At 65.6% G+C, this 18541-nt stretch overlaps 5 protein-coding genes across 5 annotated transcripts; 2 read left to right on the forward strand and 3 right to left on the reverse strand.

Moving 5' to 3' along the window:
• Positions 1 to 939: 939 nt before the first annotated feature.
• Positions 940 to 4581, forward strand: EMIHUDRAFT_463291 (hypothetical protein; the record flags this gene model as incomplete). Its single annotated transcript, XM_005779604.1, has 11 exons — positions 940 to 1531; positions 1839 to 1900; positions 2165 to 2314; positions 2385 to 2417; positions 2489 to 2587; positions 2699 to 2770; positions 3239 to 3318; positions 3391 to 3466; positions 3796 to 4044; positions 4191 to 4271; positions 4349 to 4581. 11 exons carry the CDS (start codon positions 940 to 942, stop codon positions 4436 to 4438), a joined length of 1584 nt encoding a protein of 527 aa, XP_005779661.1. The 3' UTR covers positions 4439 to 4581.
• A 6226-nt stretch (positions 4582 to 10807) lies between these two features.
• On the forward strand, positions 10808 to 13194 carry EMIHUDRAFT_434999 (hypothetical protein). Its single transcript, XM_005779605.1, has 3 exons — positions 10808 to 12263; positions 12337 to 12983; positions 13165 to 13194. The coding sequence occupies exons 1-2, from the start codon at positions 10813 to 10815 to the stop codon at positions 12791 to 12793; spliced, it is 1908 nt and encodes a 635-aa protein (XP_005779662.1). The 5' UTR covers positions 10808 to 10812; the 3' UTR covers positions 12794 to 12983; positions 13165 to 13194.
• Positions 13195 to 13306: 112 nt separating this feature from the next.
• EMIHUDRAFT_205230 (hypothetical protein) lies at positions 13307 to 14090 on the reverse strand (the record flags this gene model as incomplete). Its single annotated transcript, XM_005779606.1, has 2 exons — positions 13307 to 13834; positions 13917 to 14090. 2 exons carry the CDS (start codon positions 14088 to 14090, stop codon positions 13307 to 13309), a joined length of 702 nt encoding a protein of 233 aa, XP_005779663.1.
• A 369-nt stretch (positions 14091 to 14459) lies between these two features.
• Positions 14460 to 16028, reverse strand: EMIHUDRAFT_205231 (hypothetical protein; the record flags this gene model as incomplete). The annotated part of the gene is made up of 2 exons (XM_005779607.1): positions 14460 to 14478; positions 14611 to 16028. The coding sequence occupies 2 exons, from the start codon at positions 16026 to 16028 to the stop codon at positions 14460 to 14462; spliced, it is 1437 nt and encodes a 478-aa protein (XP_005779664.1).
• Positions 16029 to 16182: 154 nt separating this feature from the next.
• On the reverse strand, positions 16183 to 18056 carry EMIHUDRAFT_450217 (hypothetical protein). Its single transcript, XM_005779608.1, has 2 exons — positions 18018 to 18056; positions 16183 to 17655 (listed from the first exon to the last, which is right to left on the reverse strand). The coding sequence occupies exon 2, from the start codon at positions 16544 to 16546 to the stop codon at positions 16187 to 16189; it is 360 nt and encodes a 119-aa protein (XP_005779665.1). The 5' UTR covers positions 16547 to 17655; positions 18018 to 18056; the 3' UTR covers positions 16183 to 16186.
• Positions 18057 to 18541: the final 485 nt, after the last annotated feature.

The raw sequence follows: 18541 nt of genomic DNA on the forward strand, positions 1-18541 counted from the left end.
GCTCACCACTCCATTTACCCTTTGTCCCTGATCGTCCTTCCAAAATCCTGTTTGAGTTCAAACACAGTCAGACCAACGACGCATAAGGAAAGAAAGAAAGAACAAAGCGTGAAACACCCAAAACCCAAAAGGACGTCAGCAGACATGCTCCTGCGCCCCATGGGCGCGTCATACCTGGACCTGGGACGCCTGGGCCCTTCTTCTTTATGGCGAGCTGCGTCGGACTCAACTGGCTGCTCTGGCTCTCGACGTTGGGAATCTTGGCCTCGCGCTGGCAAGCAGGCGAGCAGCCTGCATCGCCGCCGTCGACGAAGAAGAAGTAGCGAAGCCGCGCGCTTCCCCGATGCTACTTTACCACTCCACGGCTCTTCCCTGCTCCGTGATCTAGATCGCGCTGCCGTCAGTATTTTTTGCGGTGTGGTTGTGGGGTCTGCGTTTCAAGCTTTTTCCATGCGGGCACTGATTTGTTCTATCTCCCCTAACGCGCTACGCGCCTACGCGCTACGGCGTATTCCGCCTAGAGGCTGTTCTTCACCTTCCTACATACATACAGAGGCTACGGAGAGTAACGCGGGGCGGTGTGCTCGTGTGGATTCGACTCTCGTGTCAGAGACTGTGTGCCCCCCCGATCGTGCCCACCTCTACTGAGTATGAGGACGACGGCACCTTTTGAGGGTCCGCCGCCTCCTGCCTGTGCCTCTTTTGGTCCTGTGAGAGAGAGCGTTTGTTGGTTCGCTCCAATCTGCTGCAAAAGGCGTCACTAACGAACGAATCTACGAATCTAAGAACCGCCGGAGCCTGAAAAGAATTCCCCGAAAAGAAAAAACGGTGCCAGGGTGACTCAGCTCTCCGCTCCGCGCGTGCGTGCGCGCGTGCTGAGTTGTGCGGCCCGCTCCAGTGCACGCTCTCACACCGGCCATGACACGAAACGCACTCGCGATGACGATCGCTGCACTCGCAACCGTTTCCGCGGCGTTCGAGTGTGACGGCCGAGCGCTCCCGGGTGCCTACCTCAATGACGACTATTGCGACTGTGCTGATGGCAGCGACGAGGCAGCGACAGGGGCTTGCGCCGACACAATTTATGTGTGCCGGAACCTGCCGCACAAGCCCAAGCAGATTTTTTCCTCCCGGGTGAACGACGGGGTGTGCGACTGCTGCGACGGCTCCGACGAGGCCAACTCCACCGACTGCCCCAACGGCTGCATCGCCCTCGCGACGGAAGCGTTTGGCGCCCTCTCGCGCGGATGCCTTCGGCGCGCTGAGCTAGCCATCGCTGCAGCCAAGGCGGCGAGCAGCGACGCAGAGCGGCTGTCGGCGGCGCGCGCGCAGCTCGCGACGGCAACGCCAACGATCGACGCTCTGCACGACGCCAAGGCGGCGGCGGAAGCGGACGAGGCTTCAAAGCGCGACGGGAGGGCTGCCAGGCTTGCAGCGGGGGAGGTGGAGACGTCTCTGGGCGTGGAGCGGCTCGACGCGGGGATGACGCTGCGCGCGCTCGTGCGAGTCGCGCTGTGGGGGGGCGTCGAGGGTGTGTGCACCCTAGATGCAGGGGAAAGTATTCCCTGCATTCCTACCAGCGCTCGAGAGGACACGTGCTCAACAGTACTCGGCTGCGTTCAGCTGCAGTCACTGTGCCCATGGACCTCTCATTCACGCGCTGCTCCAGAACACGGGGCACCCCGAGGCCCCGCGTTCACGCCCGATGCCGCGCTGGGCATTTTGACGCTGGTGTATTCTGAGGCAGTATTCTGAGGCAGGCTCGAGCGCTGCGCTGCGATCCTGCGCCACCTTTGGTGTGTGCTCACGCCCCGACACGGGCGGCGTCACGACGGTAGGCGTGGACCGGATGTACGATTTGCTCGTGGAGCGGCCTGGGCTCGAGGAGGCGGCGGAGGAGGTGGACTCTGCGGACTTGCTTGAGGCGGCGTCTAGATGCATGTCTCACCCGAGATCCGGTCGAGATCCGGTCGAGATCCGGTCGAGACCAGGTCGAGAACAGGTCGAGATCGCCCTGGTCGAAGCGTATGGCCGCGCCACTATACCACAACCTACACAGTACCCGAACCCATACTCGGGTGGCCGCTGCGCACCCACACACGCGGAGCAGAGTTAGCGGAGAGGCCGACCCCGCGCCCTGACGGGGCGGCAGCTGCGCGGGCAGGTCGCGATGAAAGCGCGCGACGAGGCGGCGGCGGAGAAGGGGCAGTCGGCGGGCGGCGGCGGCGGCGGCGGAGTCTGCGACGCCGCAGGGGCATGTGGTCATGCCCGTGAACATGAGGCCGCGCTTCTGCAGCTGCTCGAGCCGTTGCCGGTCGGCGCCGTGGGGTGGCGGCGGCGGCGGCCCGTTTCCCGTTCTCTGAGGGGCGCACGCCTTTGTTTAGGAGGACGGCGGCGCCTTGAGAGCCGTACTACGAGCACTCCACGCGGGGCTTGCGCCGGCGCGACGTCTTTCTTTGTGTGGGCATTTCTTTTCTTTTTTCTGTAGGTGCTCCACGCGGAGCTTGGCGCCGGCGCGACGTCGGCGCTCGCGCAGGCGGCGCGAGAGCTGCTGGCAGAGACTGAGAGTCCGCTCGACGACGCGGCGGTGCGTCGCTTGCCTCCGAGATCACTCGAGATGACTACCCGAGATCACTCGAGATCTACCCGAGAGGACCCGAGAGGACCCGAGAGGACCCGAGAGATGACCCGAGACTAGGTCGCCGCGGCGCTCGAGCTGCTCGAGCCGTTTCGGCACGACGAGGCGGAGGCGGCGCGGGCAGCGCACAAGGCCGCATCACAGCCGTAGCCACCAATCTGTAGCCACCGCAGCCGTAGCCACCACATAGCTGTAGCCACCGCAGCCGTAGCCACCGCAGCCGTAGCCACCAATCTGTAGCCACCGCAGCCGTAGCCACTGCAGCCGTAGCCACCAATCTGTAGCCACCGCAGCCGTAGCCACTGCAGCCGTAGCCACCAATCTGTAGCCACCGCAGCCGTAGCCACCGCAGCCGTAGCCACCAATCTGTAGCCACCGCAGCCGTAGCCACCGCAGCCGTAGCCACCAATCTGTAGCCACCGCAGCCGTAGCCACCGCAGCCGTAGCCACCAATCTGTAGCCACCGCAGCCGTAGCCACCGCTCGCTGGTGGCACCGCCCTCACCTCCTCTCCTCACGCTCCTCGCTGCGCTTCCCTCCTCGCTGCGCGCCCCCCCTCCCCACACCTGCTCCTCCTCACGTTTCCCCCGCCCCCTCCTAGGCTGCCGTGGAGGCCGTGCAAGAGGCGAGCGAGGCGGAGCGGCAGCTGGCGCCCAAGGAGGCGATTGCAGCATCTGGCGGGTGCGGCGGCAGCCTCGAGCTACGTGCGGCGCTCGAGATTGCCCGAGATCAGCCGAGGCTGCCCGAGGCTAGGTACGGCGCCGGGCTTGAGTGGCGGCAGCTGCACGGGCGATGCTTCGAGGCGGAGGACCGGGGGTTCACCTACAAGGCGAGATTGCGCGAGATTGTGGGAGATTGAGCGAGACTGCACGGGGTTGACCTACAAGGCGAGAAGGCGCGAGATTGCGCGAGATTGCACCAGATTGCACCAGATTGCACCAGATTGCACCAGATTGCCTCCACCTCCAAGGCGCGCGCTTCCCCCGGACGTCCTCTCCCCCTCGCACCCCCAGCACACTCTCTGCATGGCGCGCACGCGTCCTCTGCTCGGAGCCCACACGTTCGCCGGAGTCGCCCGAGATTGCACGAGATTGCACGAGCCGCTCGCGTAGCATAGCGTGGCGCAGCGACGGCAAGTGCGCCGCGGCGGTCCTGCAGGCGTGCCCCTTCCAAGAGATGCGGCAGGGCAGCCCGGGTGGCCGCGCCTCGCGGCAGCAGACACTTCTCGGCAACTTCACGCGCTGGGAGCCAGTCTCTGGCGAGCGGGCGTCGCAGCTGGCGCGGGCGGGCCGCACGCCAAGCGAGCTCGGCACGATGCGGTTCGAGGGCGGCGCGGCGTGTGGCGGCGGAGCCGTGCGGCGCGCAACTCTGTACTTCGAGTGTGGCGAGCAGGACGCGCTGCTGGAGGTGACCGACGTGCACTTGTGCACTTGTGGCCTTGCACTTTGAATGCCGTGCGGCTCCTGTCGCCTAGACGTGGAGTCGCGAGGGCTTGCCTGGCCCTTGCCCCACCACGTTTGTATGTGTGGAGGAGTCTACCTTGCCTGGCCTAGGTAACCGAGCCCGAGACGTGCGTGTACGAGGCGTGGATGTCGACGCCGCTGGCTTGCTCGCTGGCCCTGCTGCGCGAGAAGGCTTGCCGCGCTCGCGGGAGCCGCCGTCCATAGCTGCCGAGCATAGCCTTCAGCATTCAGGGTGCGACGTACTGTAGGTTGCCACGCTCGAGGAGGCGTCCGCTGCGGCCAGCCTTGAGTTCCGGCCGAGCGATGAGCTGCGCGCGCTGCTCGCCGCGCCGGAGTAGGCTTGGGACGAGGGAGCGAGAGGGACGTTTCCGCTCGTCAGCAGTGTGTGCGGCGCTGTTAGTGTGTGTGATCTCCTGGATGAGGGAGTGAAAAGGGGCACGGCGTACGGCTTTAGACATTAGAGCAAAGAGCGAATAAAGCCGGCCCTGGTCTAGCTCGGCACAAGCGGCGCGCGCACACACCGCAAAAGATCTCACTGTCACCTCAGAGCTCAGTCCTTACATGCATAGTACGTAGCTCACTCACACTTCCGAGGAGTTCGCTCCTCCGTGACCCCCCTAGAGCTCTAATGCTAAAGCCGTATCGCGATCGAAAGCTAACGCAAGCAAGCTCGAGCAAGCCACCTCTACTATCGACTGGCCGCGAGCTGATTATACTTTTTTTTTCCCTTCGCGGCAACGCGATGGCGGCAAGGTCTTTGCGCGCCCACCCTCGTCACGCAGAAGACCAACGGGCGTCGGACCGCGGTGAGACCGCGCCGCCCTCCGCGCCCGCCCGCGCCCGCAGCGTGAACACATACGCGCGTCCCTCGCCGCACGGAAACATACGCGCCAGCCGCGCACACAGCCTCACATGCAGCGCAGACCGCATGCCCGCGCCCTGGGCCGCCGACGACCCGGTCGGGCGGGCTGAGCGGCCGCCGCACACCGCCAGGCAGGCGCACAACCACCCGCAGCGCGCCGCAGCCCGCCGCGCAGCCCTGCCAGCCAAGCCTGCGCCTCCCAGCTGCACAAACAGGCGCACAACAGAATACAGCACACAGCACACACCAGTGGCGCGCGCGCAGCACACGCAGACGCGCGCGCGACCGCAACACGCACACGTACACAGCACGCGCGCGTCGCACGCCAGCGCAGCGCCACACACAGAGCACACTTCCCACCAGCAGCAGCAGCCCGCCACAATCCACATCTCACACACGCGCGCACACACTCCCCCCTACCGGCGCACGCATTGGGCGTCGCCGAGAGCTCCCAAAGCTGACTTGTGTGGCTGCTTGCGCTGCCTGCTCATGAGCAGGCAGCACAAGCAGCCACACAACCCAAAAGCTCACTTGTATGGTTGCTTGTGCTGCCTGCTTGGCAGCACAAGCAGCCACACAACATCCCGCTTCATCTCGCCTCCTAGTCTCGCCTCATCTCGCCTCATCTCGCCTCACCTCGCTTCATCTCGCCTCACCTCGCTTCATCTCGCCTCACCTCGCCCCTCATCTCGCCTCACCTCGCCTCATCTCGCCTCACCTCGCCTCATCTCGCCCCCCACCTCGCCTCACCTCGCCTCATCTCGCCTCATCTCGCCCCATTTTTTTCTTTTCTAGACCACTCCGAGACCGACCCGCCCAAGACCGACCCGAGACCCGAGTTCGACCCGAGATCGACCCGAGATCGACCCGAGATCGACCCGAGATCGACCCGAGATCGACCCGAGATCGACCCGAGATCGGCACGAGCGATCAACCCAACAATGCCCCAAAGCCCCCTCTCTGGGGGACCCCCCCTCACCCCGAGTGTCCGTGTCCTTCGCGAGTCACCGATGGGGAGCGGGGGGGGGTGCGAGATGCACAGGGGAGGCTGGGGAGGGGGGGGTCCACTCTGAAGACTGCCGACCGCGGAGGGGTTTTGTCCCACAGGGTTTTACCCTCCGCGTGAGGATCGGCGCGGCGAGGGGGTAGGTTCGAATTCGCCGCGCAACATTTCACCCCCACAGGACCCCGCCCACCCCCCCTCATGGTCCCACCTAGTACCCCAATGAGCCTTCGCACCCCCTCCTTGCGCAGTGTCCCCCACTATGTGTCGCCGTTATCGGGGCATGCTATCCTGTGTAGTCAGGGCAAGTGGGGGCGAGGCGCACTCCCATCTCTCCTGTGTACGGATGGTGACTGTCCCTAGTCTCGGAGGGGGGCTTGAAGCTAAGAATATTTATTTTTTTTATCGACTGGCCGCGACTCTACATCTGGTAATGAACGATCGCCGTTGCCCACACACACGCGCTTTTGCCCTCCACAGCATTATGTCGGAGAGTCGCGCGCCTCACGCGCTGGCGGCTCCGAGAACGACAAAGAGCGGGAAAGGACAGTCGGCCAGGCCGCCGCGGCCGTCGGCCAACGGCGCTCAGCAGATCTTGCAGTGGCAAGTGTCGTGCATCTTGTTGGTGCCGTTAAAGTGCATCTCGCCGAGGTGCGGGTGGCGAAAGATGCGGGGTCCGACGCGGCCCCAGATCGGGTAGACGTCGTTGCACGCGGGGAGCACGCCGAGGCAGCACATGCACTCGCCCGTCTTGATCTGTCGCCCGGGAAGCGCGGTGGGGGTGAGGGCGGGAGGGGCGCGGGAGGGGGCGGGGGAGGCGGGCGGAGATGGCGGCGGCGGGGGCGGGGGCGGGGGCGGACCTCGTCCGGCGAGAGGGCCTCGAACTGCTCACAGCCCGGGAAGCAGCCGCACACATCGGTGACGAACCTGCGGCAAGAGGTCGTCTGGTGAAGAGGGTCGGTCGGCTCCTCTTTCTTTGTTGGGGGCCCTGTGGGCATCATACTGTAGTCGCGATCTGCCTGCGTGCGTGTATGAACTCACTAACTAGAGCTCGCACTAGAGGCTGTCCTCGCATTCGCCTTCCTGGGGCCCAGTGCTGCCTGCTGACTGTCGTCGCTGTCTCTCCCTTCTCGACGGTCTGTGTATTGTGTGCGTCTTGGGATCGGGGGTGTCCTTTTGCGTGAAGCGGGGGGAGAGAGCGGGCCCGAGAGGCGCGCGAGGGCGTCGCACCAGCATCCGGCGACTTGGAAGGCGTCGATGTACTCAGGGTCGCTGCGGTCGATGCACATCTCCGGCGGGCCATCGTGGTACACGTGGTGCACCTCGGTCTGCGGCGCCGGCGGGTACTGCGGCTGCGGCGGGTACTGCATCTGCGCCGGCGCGTACTGCTGCGCTGGCGCGTACTGCTGCGCGGGCGCGTACTGCTGGGGCGCGCCCGCAAAGCCCTGCGCCACCGCGGGCTGCGCGACGACCGGCTGCGCCACCGCGGGCGGAGGCGCGGCCGGCACCTCAAAGGTGAACGACTGGCCCTCCACCAGGCCTGACGGAACCATCACATTCATGAGACCGCCCGGCGTCGCGACCTGCATCATTTGCCCGCCGGCGACACCGGACGGCACCGCCACAGTCAACAGCTGAGGTGCAGGCGCCGCCATCGCCACCGGCGGCGAGCTGCTCGAGCCGCCGCCGCCGCCGCCTCCGCCCGGCGGTGAGACATTAAACGTGTCGCCCGGCCCGAGTCCTTTCGGCACGACCGCATCAAACTGCACCTGAGTTGCCGGATCTATTACCGGGAAGCTGTCCCCGGCAGATGCGCCGGCGGGCACGGAGACTTGCAGCATGTACACACCCCGGACGAAGAGCGACGGCAGGACACAGCAGCTGCTGGCGCCGTTCCCCACTACCGGGTACCCGGCGTATGGTCCGACACATCTAAAGTGGAAGGGTGGGGTAGGGGAGAAGTACTCTTGAGGGAAACATTGGACCGTCAGGCCCCGGGGACTGGCCAGCCCGACTGACACAACCTTCAGGAACACCATTTTGCGGTCCTGAGCGGCCGTCTCGGAGCAGAAGCTTCCCTGCCTCCTTAGCCATGTTGCGGTGCCCTCGTGCCATCTGGTCCACGCACTGCTCGCAAGTAAAGCGTCTTCACAGGTCGGCAGATACGCCTCACCTTCGAAAGGGTGGCTGCCTACCCCAAAGCCCAGCCCGGGGCATCGATTTCTCTTGACGATTTCACTTTAAAACGCTGGTGTGTGCAGGATATGGGTGTTGTAGCAAACAACCGTCTGGCTGTGAGGCGTCGATAGACCGCGTCCCATTTCGCGTGTCTTCCACAGTGCGAAATGGGACGGCTGCCGCCGCGCCCCACCCCGGCTGCGTGCGGCTCCCTCCGGCGGCCAGCTCCCGGCCCAGGTGCACCCGCGGCTGCGTGCTCCTCGGCAGCCCCTCTGCCGACGGCCGAAGCGAGCCGGAAGCCTGCCGAGCGGCTGCCTTCGGCGAGACGGCCTCGGCGGAGGGACCTCCACTCAAGGCGGCCGTCGCGACGCCTCGCGCCGGCGGGGTCGGCTGCGCCCACGCCGCCCCCCGCTCCTTCGACGCGGCGCCCGACCGACCTCCTCGTCTTCCGTCTCTGCTAGCCGGCAACGGCGCTCGCGAGAGGCGTCGAGCGGCGTCTTGACTCTCCTCCTCGGCCGGCGCGTGCCGTGTCAGCCGCGGGCTGGTGTGGCGCGTGGAGTAACGGTCGGCCTGGCCTCACGTAGGCCAAAGAGCGCGCCGCGTGCGCCTTCCTCTCGCATCCATCTCGCCGCCTGCGGTGCTCTCGTGCGCAGCCTCAGCCGGCGCGCGCTCTCTCTGAGTCAGCACTCAAGCGACAGCACCTGTCGCGCACGCCAGGCGGATACACCGCGTGGCCGCGAGGACGGCGGCGAGCGGCTGACCGACCCAGCTCTCCCGCCTGCGATAGGGGACGAGGTCGGTTGTGCAGGAGTGCGGCGTAGGCAGAGTTCAGGAGAGCAGCCCGAGGCGGGCCTCACAGTTCTGCCCGCGTCACCCCACTTCCGACGCAGCGCACACCGCGCGTGTGGGTAGACGAGTGCGGCGCGTGCAGGTAGGGAGGCGCGCCGAGCCTCCTGCATCTCTGTGACAGCTGTGACCGTGCGCCCACCTTGATGTGGTGGTGAGCCTGGGGTATGAAACGTGTGGAGCGAGTTTTGTGCGCCGGCGCCGGCACCGAGTGGAGTACTAGCCTTACACATTCCCAGAAGTACCCTTCATATGCCGCGCGGTACGCTTGGAGACCCACGACGGTGCCCCTCGCCACAGGCACAGAGTCTCAGCGCGCCGTCTGAGCGTGAGGACTCCCTGGCACACGAGTAGGGGTGCCGGTGTCGGCCACCCTCGCGCGCGCGCTCCAAGGGCGCGGGCCGCACCGCGCTACGGCGTGGAACGAGAGGGCGCAGGCCGATAATCGCGCGCCGCTCAAGCGGGCGTCACGCCGAGCAACGGAGAGGCGCGCGCGGGATGATGCCACCGGCGAGGGCCAGTCGACAGCACAGCGAAGCGCGTCGCTTTGGCGAGGGCATGCGAACGGACTCGTCCGTGCTGGTCGGCTCCGCGAGTCCGGCCCGGGCGGCGAGTCAGCCACCTAGAGGCGGCGGTGCCGCGTCGGGAGGCGGGAGGCGCGAGAGAAGCGGTAGGCGGCAGCGGAGCGCGCGCGTCGGGCCGCCGAGGCGGCAGCGAGTCAGGCCGCTCTCGCGGCACGCGCGGTGAGCTCGGCGGCGACTCGAGAAGGCCCGAAGGGGGCCGTCTCACATCGGCGCCGCTCGCGCTGTCGGCAGCCGACCGAGGGAGGGCTCTGCCCTCGCCGCGCGTCGCGCGAGCCGCCTCCGGCTGCCGCAGCCGACCCGGGTGGCTCGGAGGCACGCCTGGGGCAGCTCTGGACGGCAGCGGAGGCGTAGGGAGGCGTGCAGCCGTCTATCGCCGCCTGCCCCACGGCGCCGCGCCAGGCGGTCTCTCCCTTCCCGAGGTCTCTGGGGATCCCTACCTACAAATCCCGAGGTCTCTTGCCTACTGGGGCACATATACATCGCGCGCCATCGCGACAACAGAGCGGCCTCCTCTACAGAAAAAAGAATGTCACGGCGATCGAGGTTCATAATCTATCTCCGTGCCGTCGACGCTTTCCTCTTCAAGAACAAGGCGACATTCGACGCGGACCTGCACGGCTGGGACGTCTCCAAGGCGACCACGATGGAGCACATGTTCTCAGGGGCGACTCAGTTCTCCGGAGACATCAGCACGTGGGATACGTCCTCGGTCACGAGCATGAGGGAGATGTTTGCCGCGTGGCCGCAAGACTGCACGTTCAATGGGGACATTACACGCTGGAACACGTCGCGTGTGACGACGTTCCGACAGATGTTCCGCCACAACGACCACTTCAACCAAGATGTCAGCGTGTGGGACATTCGCAGCATCCAGGGGCCCATGGGACTGTATGAGATGTTCCGCGACGCGAATGGCATCAGTGCCCTCTCCGACTGCTACAAGCGGCGCGTGTATGACTCATACACGGCGCAATATGCCACTGTCAGCTCTGAGGCGCTCTGGACGGTCGACTATCAAGGCACTCGCCCCGGGCAGACGGCCAGGTGGGCTGACCTTCCGCCATGTACATATATGCCCATACCCGCCGCCCTCGCCGCCGCCGCCGCCGCTGCCGCCCATGCCCCCACCGCCACCACCGCCAAACGCCACCACCACCGCCGCCGCCGTCGCGGAAAAAGATTTGTATCCACTGCTCGAGACAGTGTTTTCGGTTATTTTTATTCCTCCAACGGCGTGCCATGTTCGCATTCTGGCTGCAAAGAGCAGTGCTCGGCGCACCACATCGGCGAAGTCCGACGAAGCACACCCTAGTTCCTCCCTGGCTGGTTGACTCCCGTGCCACCGCCAGCGTGGCAAGCTGTGGGGCTGGCATCGGCGACGACGACGTTGCGTCTCTCCTGCGCCCGATTTCGCTCCACGCCCATCGCTACAACAGCTCACGCTGCCTCAGCGACCCGCGCGGTACGGTCGTGCCTCCGCGATCGTGCGCGTGCGGGCTTAAAGGCACGGTGCTGCTGCGGGGCATGGCGCCCGTAGAGTGCTCGCCGCCGTCCGAGTGCCCGTCGCAGCTGCCTCTGCCCTACTTCTCGGTGCTCCCCGACGGCAGCGGAGAGCTTATAACGATCGGCACGCCTTCGCGGCTACCACTTGCCCACATGGCATTTGAGCTGCTTCCCGCCTCGCACGACTCGCACTGGGTGCGGCTGCGGCACGTAGCGAGCGGCTCGCTTGTGATGATGCAGCCGCCGGCTGCGGAGGGCGCTTGGACCCTACAGCTACACAATGCGTCAACGCGCTCCGACCCCTGGAGCTCGCAATTATTCTGCTTCACCCGCGTGCAGAGGGGGGGCGGCACGCATCTGTACTCGGCGGCGGCAGGAGGCTACGTCACGCGCCACGGCCGTGTCCTTCTGCGAGGGCACGGCCGCGTTTGCCCCCGGCATGCAACCAGACGGCGCGGAGGAAGAACGCGCGGCCGTGCCCTCGATGAAGGATACAACCAGCCCACCAACGCGATGCGAACGTGCCAGCAGCGACAGGGCCCTGGAGAGCGCACTGCGCTCAGTCGCCTCGCGCTGCTGCGTGCGCCCCCCGCGGCGTGGAGGATGAACGCGCGGCTCTGCAACTGCCGGCGGCTTCTATCTGCCGCCGCGCGGCACACCGCCACCACCTCGAATAATGAGGGCGGCGGCGGCGAGGGCGGTGGCGACGGTGGCGGTGACGAGGGCGGCGACGTTGGCGGCGGCGACGTGAGCGGAACACATGCACATGCGGTGCCTGCACGTCCGGCGCCGACCAAGCCTGCAACGGCGCGGCGGATATCGGTGGTCACATTCGCCTCGGACGCCAACAGCGTCTTCTGTGACACGGTGTTCACGGCGGCGTTGCAAGGGCTCGACGTAACCGTCCTCGGCATCGGCAAACCGTACCAGGGCAACTACCAAAAGCTCACTGCCGCACGCGCCCACCTCACCACGCTCGATCCCGACCGCCTTGTTCTTTTCGTCGACGCCTACGACGTGCTGTTCGCCGCAAACGAAGTGGACATCCTCGAGCGCTACGCCTCGCTGCACGTGCCGCCCGGTCGCGTCGTCTTTGGAGCAGAGTCAGGCTGCTTCCCCGACTGGATGGCGCCGTTTGGCCGCTCCTTCTGCGAGGGTCGTTTTCCCAAGGAAGGTGGCGAGTACCGGTCGCTCCTACTCTGCGAGGCCAAAAGTCAGCACTGCTGGTGACTTTGTGTAACTCATCGTTATTATTCGTAGGTACATCAACTCGGGCTGCTGGATGGGGAGCGCGGCCGCTGCCTTTGCTCTGCTGACCGACCTTGCCGCCTACACTCCCGGGCGTGGCGTCGATGACCAGCAGGTGGTGTCGCACTACTATGTCCGCGCCGCCAGCAGTCAATTTGTGCTCGACCGCAACGCCACTCTCATCCAGTCCATGCATTTGGTCAGTGAAAAGGATGTCACTGTCGACGCGCAGGCCCCGCGCAATGGGAGTTCGTCCGTCACCAACAAACGCACTCGCTCCCACCCTGTTTTACTCCACTTCAACGGAGGGTCCAAGCCTCTCCATGTGAGATACCGACAGAGCATCCTCCAGGCAGCTGGAAGTGGTTGCTCGAACATTGCCGCACAGGCGTGGGTGACGAGCGGTGACGGCCGCCGGCTCGCACTGAAAGATCTGTGCCCGGCATTCGTCTGCCCAGCCAAAGGCTAGCGCCTCCTCCGCTCGGCGTCGACGGCTGCGGCATGCACCGTACTCCGTAGGCTAGCGGTCAGCTGAGGACTGCCAGAGGACTGTGATCTGTGTACGGTACGATCGTCTGTGTATCATTAATACCATGCATGGGGGACTGGCCACACCGTGGGTGCTGTCCGGATGGCGCCCCCCGGATGCCAATGACTTGTTTCTCGGGTCCGTTGGCCTCTTTTGTAGGGAAGAATTTTGATACCCGTCAAGACGCCTGCTGGGGGCAGCTTCGCGATGAAGCCGTCTGCTCCCCACTTGTCAACACAGGTCCCCCACCTGCAGCAATCTACAGCAGGCGAGCGCTGGCGCGCGCCATCAACGTATCAGCGTTGACTTGTTTTTTCATTTCAAACTAGAGGAACCACCCAGAGGGCGTAGAGGAGATTTGAGCTGTGTAAAAGCAAATCGCGCTCTACAAGCGGATATCGCCGGTCCACCTCCCACACACCAAGTCTAGAGCCGTACATGGCAGACAGCACATCAGCCCCCCCTCTGGCTGCGCACCACCTCGTAGATGTAGCCGACGCTGCCGCCCGTCTCGCGGTTCGGGCCCTCCATCTCGTCGATCAGCGCAAACTCCCCGCAACTGCCATCGCACTCGAGCCACTTGTCCGTCACGACCACCCTGCAGCCGGGCAGGCAGCAGCAGCCGACCAGCTCGGAGAAGTCGGTCAAGGCCCCCCCCTCGCTCGCCCAAGCGGAGCTGTAGCAAAACACGACCGTCGCGTCGTCGAGCGGGCCGCCCTCCCTCATCGCCTGAAGCGCATCGCCGTGCACAAAGTCGCACCGCGGCAGGCTCGCCCGCGCCTGCGCGCGGACCGCCATCATGTGCAGATCGGCGCACGTCTCCACGCCCGCCGCCCGCGCAAGCTCTGGCCACACGCAGGACGCCGCGAGCACAAGGCGGCCGCACCCAGAGCCGACGTCAACGAAAGTCTCGGGCTCGCGGCGGCCGGCCGGTCGCGCGAGGGCGCGGTCGACGAGGGCGCCGAAAAAGGCGAGGTCGAACTGCGGGTGGTGGGGCGCATGGAATCAACCTCTCTGTGTGTATGTGTGGGTCTCGGTCCCACCTTTGCACGCGGCCGCTCACCTCGCCGTACGTCAAATGCCCGTTGTCCGGCTCAGCACTGAGCGTGGAGCGCCACACCATGCTCTCTCCCAGCTGTGCGCGCCGGCCTACCATCATCCGGTCCGAGTACGAGTCGACGTACGCGGACGAGAGCAAATTGCTTGCGCTCTGGAGCCGCTGCGACAGCGTCAGCATGCTTTGTCGGCGAATCGGCGGGTGGACGTGGTTCCGACGTGGTTCCGGCTCCGTTGACTCGCGCCAAGCCCTCTGGGTTCCGGCTCCTAGCCAGATAGGGGTCTGTCGCTCATAACTAACTAACACCCTATGCAATAGTGTGTGTGTGTGTGTGTGTGTCACCTATGCAATAGGTAGGTAGGTCCGGTTTTGACCGCCCCAGAGGGCCCCGCAATAGGTAGGTAGCCGCTCTTTCCTCTTTTTTCGCGTCGCTGCGCGGCCTGGGGGTAGGTAGGTAGGTAAGGCGTTTTGGCGCGACTCAGTGGTGACAGACCCCCTATCTGGCTACGCAACTTGTTGATGTTCGGTACTCGAGGTTGATCGTGCTTTTCAGAGAGCACCCTGGTCCCTGCTGAAAAACGCAAAAAGAATTTTACCACGCAAAAAGAAATCAATCTCCCCGACGCCGAAGCGCTCCTCAAGACTCTAATCCCATGCACGTACGCCCCCCTGGCCGACTCCGCTCTCAGAGCCCACTCACATCTTGAGCCTGAACCCTTCCCGCCCGCTCACCGCATCTCGAATCACTCCCTTCCCCTCGTCACCCAAATCGTTGTAGCGGAGGTCGATGTTGTTCAGCACCCTGTTGATGCGAAGAGCGGATGCTAGCGCCTTGGCACCCTCCTCGCGGATGTCGTTGTCGGAGAGGTTGAGGGTGGTCAGCACCTCGTTGACGCGAAGAGCGGAGGCCAGTGCCTTGGCGCCCTCGTCGCCAATGCGGGTGTCGGAGAGCACGAGGGTGGTCAGCACCGCGTTGACCGCGAGTGCCTTGCCGATCGCCTTGGCGCCCTCGGCACCGATGATGTTCTCGCTGATGTTGAGGTCGGTCAGCACCTCACTGCCCGACGCGTACTCGGCGATCTCTGCGGCGCCAGTCGGGCCAATGTTGCAGCGAGCCAAGCCCAGCGAGGTCAGCTTGTTGCGCTGCCGCTCGGCACGCACGATGCCGAGGGCCGCCTCCTCGGTGAGGCTGTTGAAGCCCACGTTCAAGGAGGTCAGCACCCCGTTGCCGCGCAGCGCCTCGGCGATTGCGGCGGCGCCCTTGGCGCGGATTTTGTTTCCAGTGAGATTGAGGGAGGTCAGGACCCCGTTGACCTTAAGGGCCTCTGCGATCGCGCTGGCACCCTCGGGGCCGATGCCGCCGCTGCTGTATGGGTCGCCCGACAAGTCAAGAGTGGTCAGCACCTCGTTGACGCGAAGAGCAGAGGCCAGCGCAGCGGCACCCTCGTCCCCGATGTTGTTGTCCCGGAGCACGAGGTTGCTCAGCACCCCGTTGACGCGAAGGGCGTCGGCGATCGCGGTGGCACCCGTGGGGCCGATCTGGTTCCAGGAGATGTCTAGCTCAGTCACCACCCCGTTGCCGCGCAGCGCTTCCGCGATCGCAGCGGCGCCCTGGTCGCGGATCTGGTTGTTGGCGAGGTTGAGGGTGGTCAGCACCCCGTTGACCTTGAGGGCGTCCGCGAGCGCAACGATGCCGGACGCATCGTACGCACCATCACCGTCCTCGTCAATGCCGCATATCTCGTTGCCGCTCAGGTCGAGGGTGGTCAGCACCGTGTTGCCGCGTAGCGCCTCCGCGATCGCGGCTGCGCCCTCCGCGCCGATGTTGTTGTGCGGGAGCGCGAGGGTGGTCAGCACCTCGTTGCGCTCGAGTCCGCCTCTGATCCGAGCAGCGCCCTCGTCGCCGATTTTGTCTGCCGCATCCCGCCACTTCGTGTTTATCCTTGAAACGGCGTTTGCCACCAGCGGGGTGGCGAGGTCCTTGAAGCGGCTGCTGCATCGTTTGAGGGCGACGGCGGAAGCCAGGTCAGACTCGGCAAGCCGACTGGCAATCTTCCGCAACAGGTCGTCATTGAGATCTGCAAGGCAAGGAGGCTCGGCATCTAGCTCGGCGTCCATGGATGCGCGTCGGCGGGCACATCTCAATCACACACCGCCACTCGGCCGCACGCGTGCACACTTGTGCCTGTGCGGTGTGGACGCGCTCTCGACGCGCTCCTCTGACACACAGGCGTCCCACTAGGTGTCCGCTGGTCCTCGACACGCTGACGTCGCCACTATCGCCATCTGCGAAGGCTAGCCCGCTTCGTCGCCACGCTGCCCAGCGACGACGGCGCGGAGCTCATGGCATCGTCCTCTGCGCCTCTCGGACTCGAGTTGCTCGTTCCCGCCGGCGTCGCACAGCTCGGCATCGTCCGCGCCCGCAGCGAGTATTGCCTGACCGACGCCGACCTCCAAGGGCTGCCCCGCTCAGCGCATCCCGGCGCTGGCGTCATGTTCTCCGTCAAGGATCTCGCTAGCGTCGCCATCCTGAAGGGGTACCGCGAGCGCGGGCAGCGGGTCGTGCGTATCAGCAGGCCCGACGTCTCGCGGGCCGAGACGCTCTTCCTTCCCACGGTCGGCGAGGTAAAAGCCATGATGCCGGGACGCGCAGACCCCTCCTCGGGCGCCGGCCCGAGCTCTGGCTCCGGCCTGAGGAGCGGCGCGCTGGCTCCTTCTGACCAAGGAGCAGACTTTTTATTTGACAGAATACGCCGTTAGTCCAACCAGCAGATGTGAAAAATGGTAGCGAGAGTGCACACCCGTGTGAGCGTGCCCCACACCCGTGAGGCGTGAGCGTGACCCATTGCCGCCGTGAAACAAGCACATGGCTAGCAATTGCAGGCGGCCCTCGCGCAGCGCAACGCCCCGCGTGCAGCGGAGGCGGCGACCGACGCCTGTCTGAGCCGTACGCGGGCGAACGCGCCCCGACACGCAGACTGACGCTGACGGCCGCAGCAGCCCTCGCCCCCGCCACGTGGCACCCCTCGCCCCCGCCACACCCGCGCGAGCTCGCCCGCTGTGGCGGCGCGGCGGTCACGGTAAAAGGCGCGACCGCACTGCCTCTCGGCCGCTCTAGCCGAGCCGAGGGCGCCCTCGCCCTCGCCCTCGCCCTCGTCGCCGCCGGCGTCCTGGGTCGTTGCGGTCGGTGTGGGAGGGCGTGATCCAAACGCAAGCGTTGGCTGCCGAGCTGCTTGCGCGGGGCCGGGACGCGGGAGGAGCGCCGGGACGCGGGAGGAGCGGCGGCTGCGGCGACCGACGCCGCGCCGCGAGCAGCGGGAGCGTCAGGACGGAAGTGCGCGACACACCCTGGCGATGGAGTATGAACAAGACGAGCGGGAGGGCACCGAGACACATGTTCGCCGCACCGGTGGATGGTCCAATGATGGTCGTCGTGCCTGCGCCGGCGGCTATTGCAGCGGCAGCGGCGATCGCAGCAGCAGGGCAGCTAGCTAGGATCACCGGCGCCTCACCCGCCCGTGGAAGCTTTGTGGCCTTGTCCGGCCACGTTGTACGGATCAATGTCGCCGGCGCCGAGGGATTACAAGCCGCGCCCGCCTGAGCGAGCGGCGTCAGCCAGCCGCGCAGCGCTCGGCGAATCTGAGTGAATGTCGGCGGCGCGCTCGCGACAGCGCAGCGCCGCACCGTGTGCCCTGCAGAAGGCGAGCGTCGTCGCCCGGAAGGACGGCATCGCGCGGAGCTGGCTCTATGGACGCACGATCAGCGCCGTCCGCGGCTCTTCCTGCGACAGGAAGCAGCAGGGGGTGTCATGCCGCCGGAGCGGTCTCGGCACCACGTCGAACGCGCGGTGGCGGGGGAGGTCTGTGGGTCGCCAGGGCGCGTGTGCGGGCCGAGGGTGCGCCGGTGGGCGTGTGGGGTGGGTAGGGTTGCTCAGGGGCGCTCACACGCACGCACGGCGAATGGTGGGATTTGTTTCGCATGCGGTGACCACAGTGGCCGAAGGTGGTGCTCGCTCGCAAGGGCGGAAGAGGCGTAGGAGCCGGAACCCAGTGGCCGCTTGAAATTTTCTTTTGGTTTCGGCTCAGCACTGAGCGTGGAGCGCCACACCATGCTCTCTCCCAGCTGTGCGCGCCGGCCTACCATCATCCGGTCCGAGTACGAGTCGACGTACGCGTTGGCCGCTCTGTGTATCTCGAGACCTCGAGAGAAGGCCGCCTCCCCGAGGGCCCAAGTCAAGAATTGGCTTTTTTTGGCGGGCAAACGTACGCGGACGAGAGCAAATTGCTTGCGCTCTGGAGCCGCTGCGACAACCTCAGCATGCTTTGTCGGCGAATCGGCGGGAGGACGTGGGACCGGCTCCACCCAACGGGGGGGCGTGTATAACTCACGCTTAGCCCTCTGGGTTCCGGCTCCTAGCCAGATAGGGGGTCTGCACACCTTCCTAACTAACTAACACCCTATGCAATAGGTAGGTAGGTCCGGTTTTGACCGCCCCAGAGGGCCCCGCAATAGGTAGGTACCCCCTATTTTCGTCTTTTTTCGCGTCGCTACGCGGCCTGGGGATAGGTAGGTAGGTAGGGCGTTTTGGCGCGACTCAGTGGGGACAGACCCCCTATCAGCCGGAACCCAGT

Source organism: Emiliania huxleyi, assembly GCF_000372725.1.
Source record: "Emiliania huxleyi CCMP1516 unplaced genomic scaffold EMIHUscaffold_23, whole genome shotgun sequence".
Classification (NCBI taxonomy): domain Eukaryota; phylum Haptophyta; order Isochrysidales; family Noelaerhabdaceae; genus Emiliania; species Emiliania huxleyi.

What these genes read in the sequence shown, in the direction of transcription:
- EMIHUDRAFT_434999 (XM_005779605.1), top strand. Translation starts at nt 10,813, where the DNA reads ATGTTCGCATTCTGGCTGCAAAGAGCAGTGCTCGGCGCACCACATCGG. An exon ending in AAGGAAGGTGGCGAGTACCG is followed by an intron (nt 12,264 to 12,336) that starts GTCGCTCCTACT and finishes TATTATTCGTAG; the next exon opens with GTACATCAACTCGGGCTGCT.
- EMIHUDRAFT_450217 (XM_005779608.1), bottom strand. Translation starts at nt 16,546, where the DNA reads ATGGCTTTTACCTCGCCGACCGTGGGAAGGAAGAGCGTCTCGGCCCGC.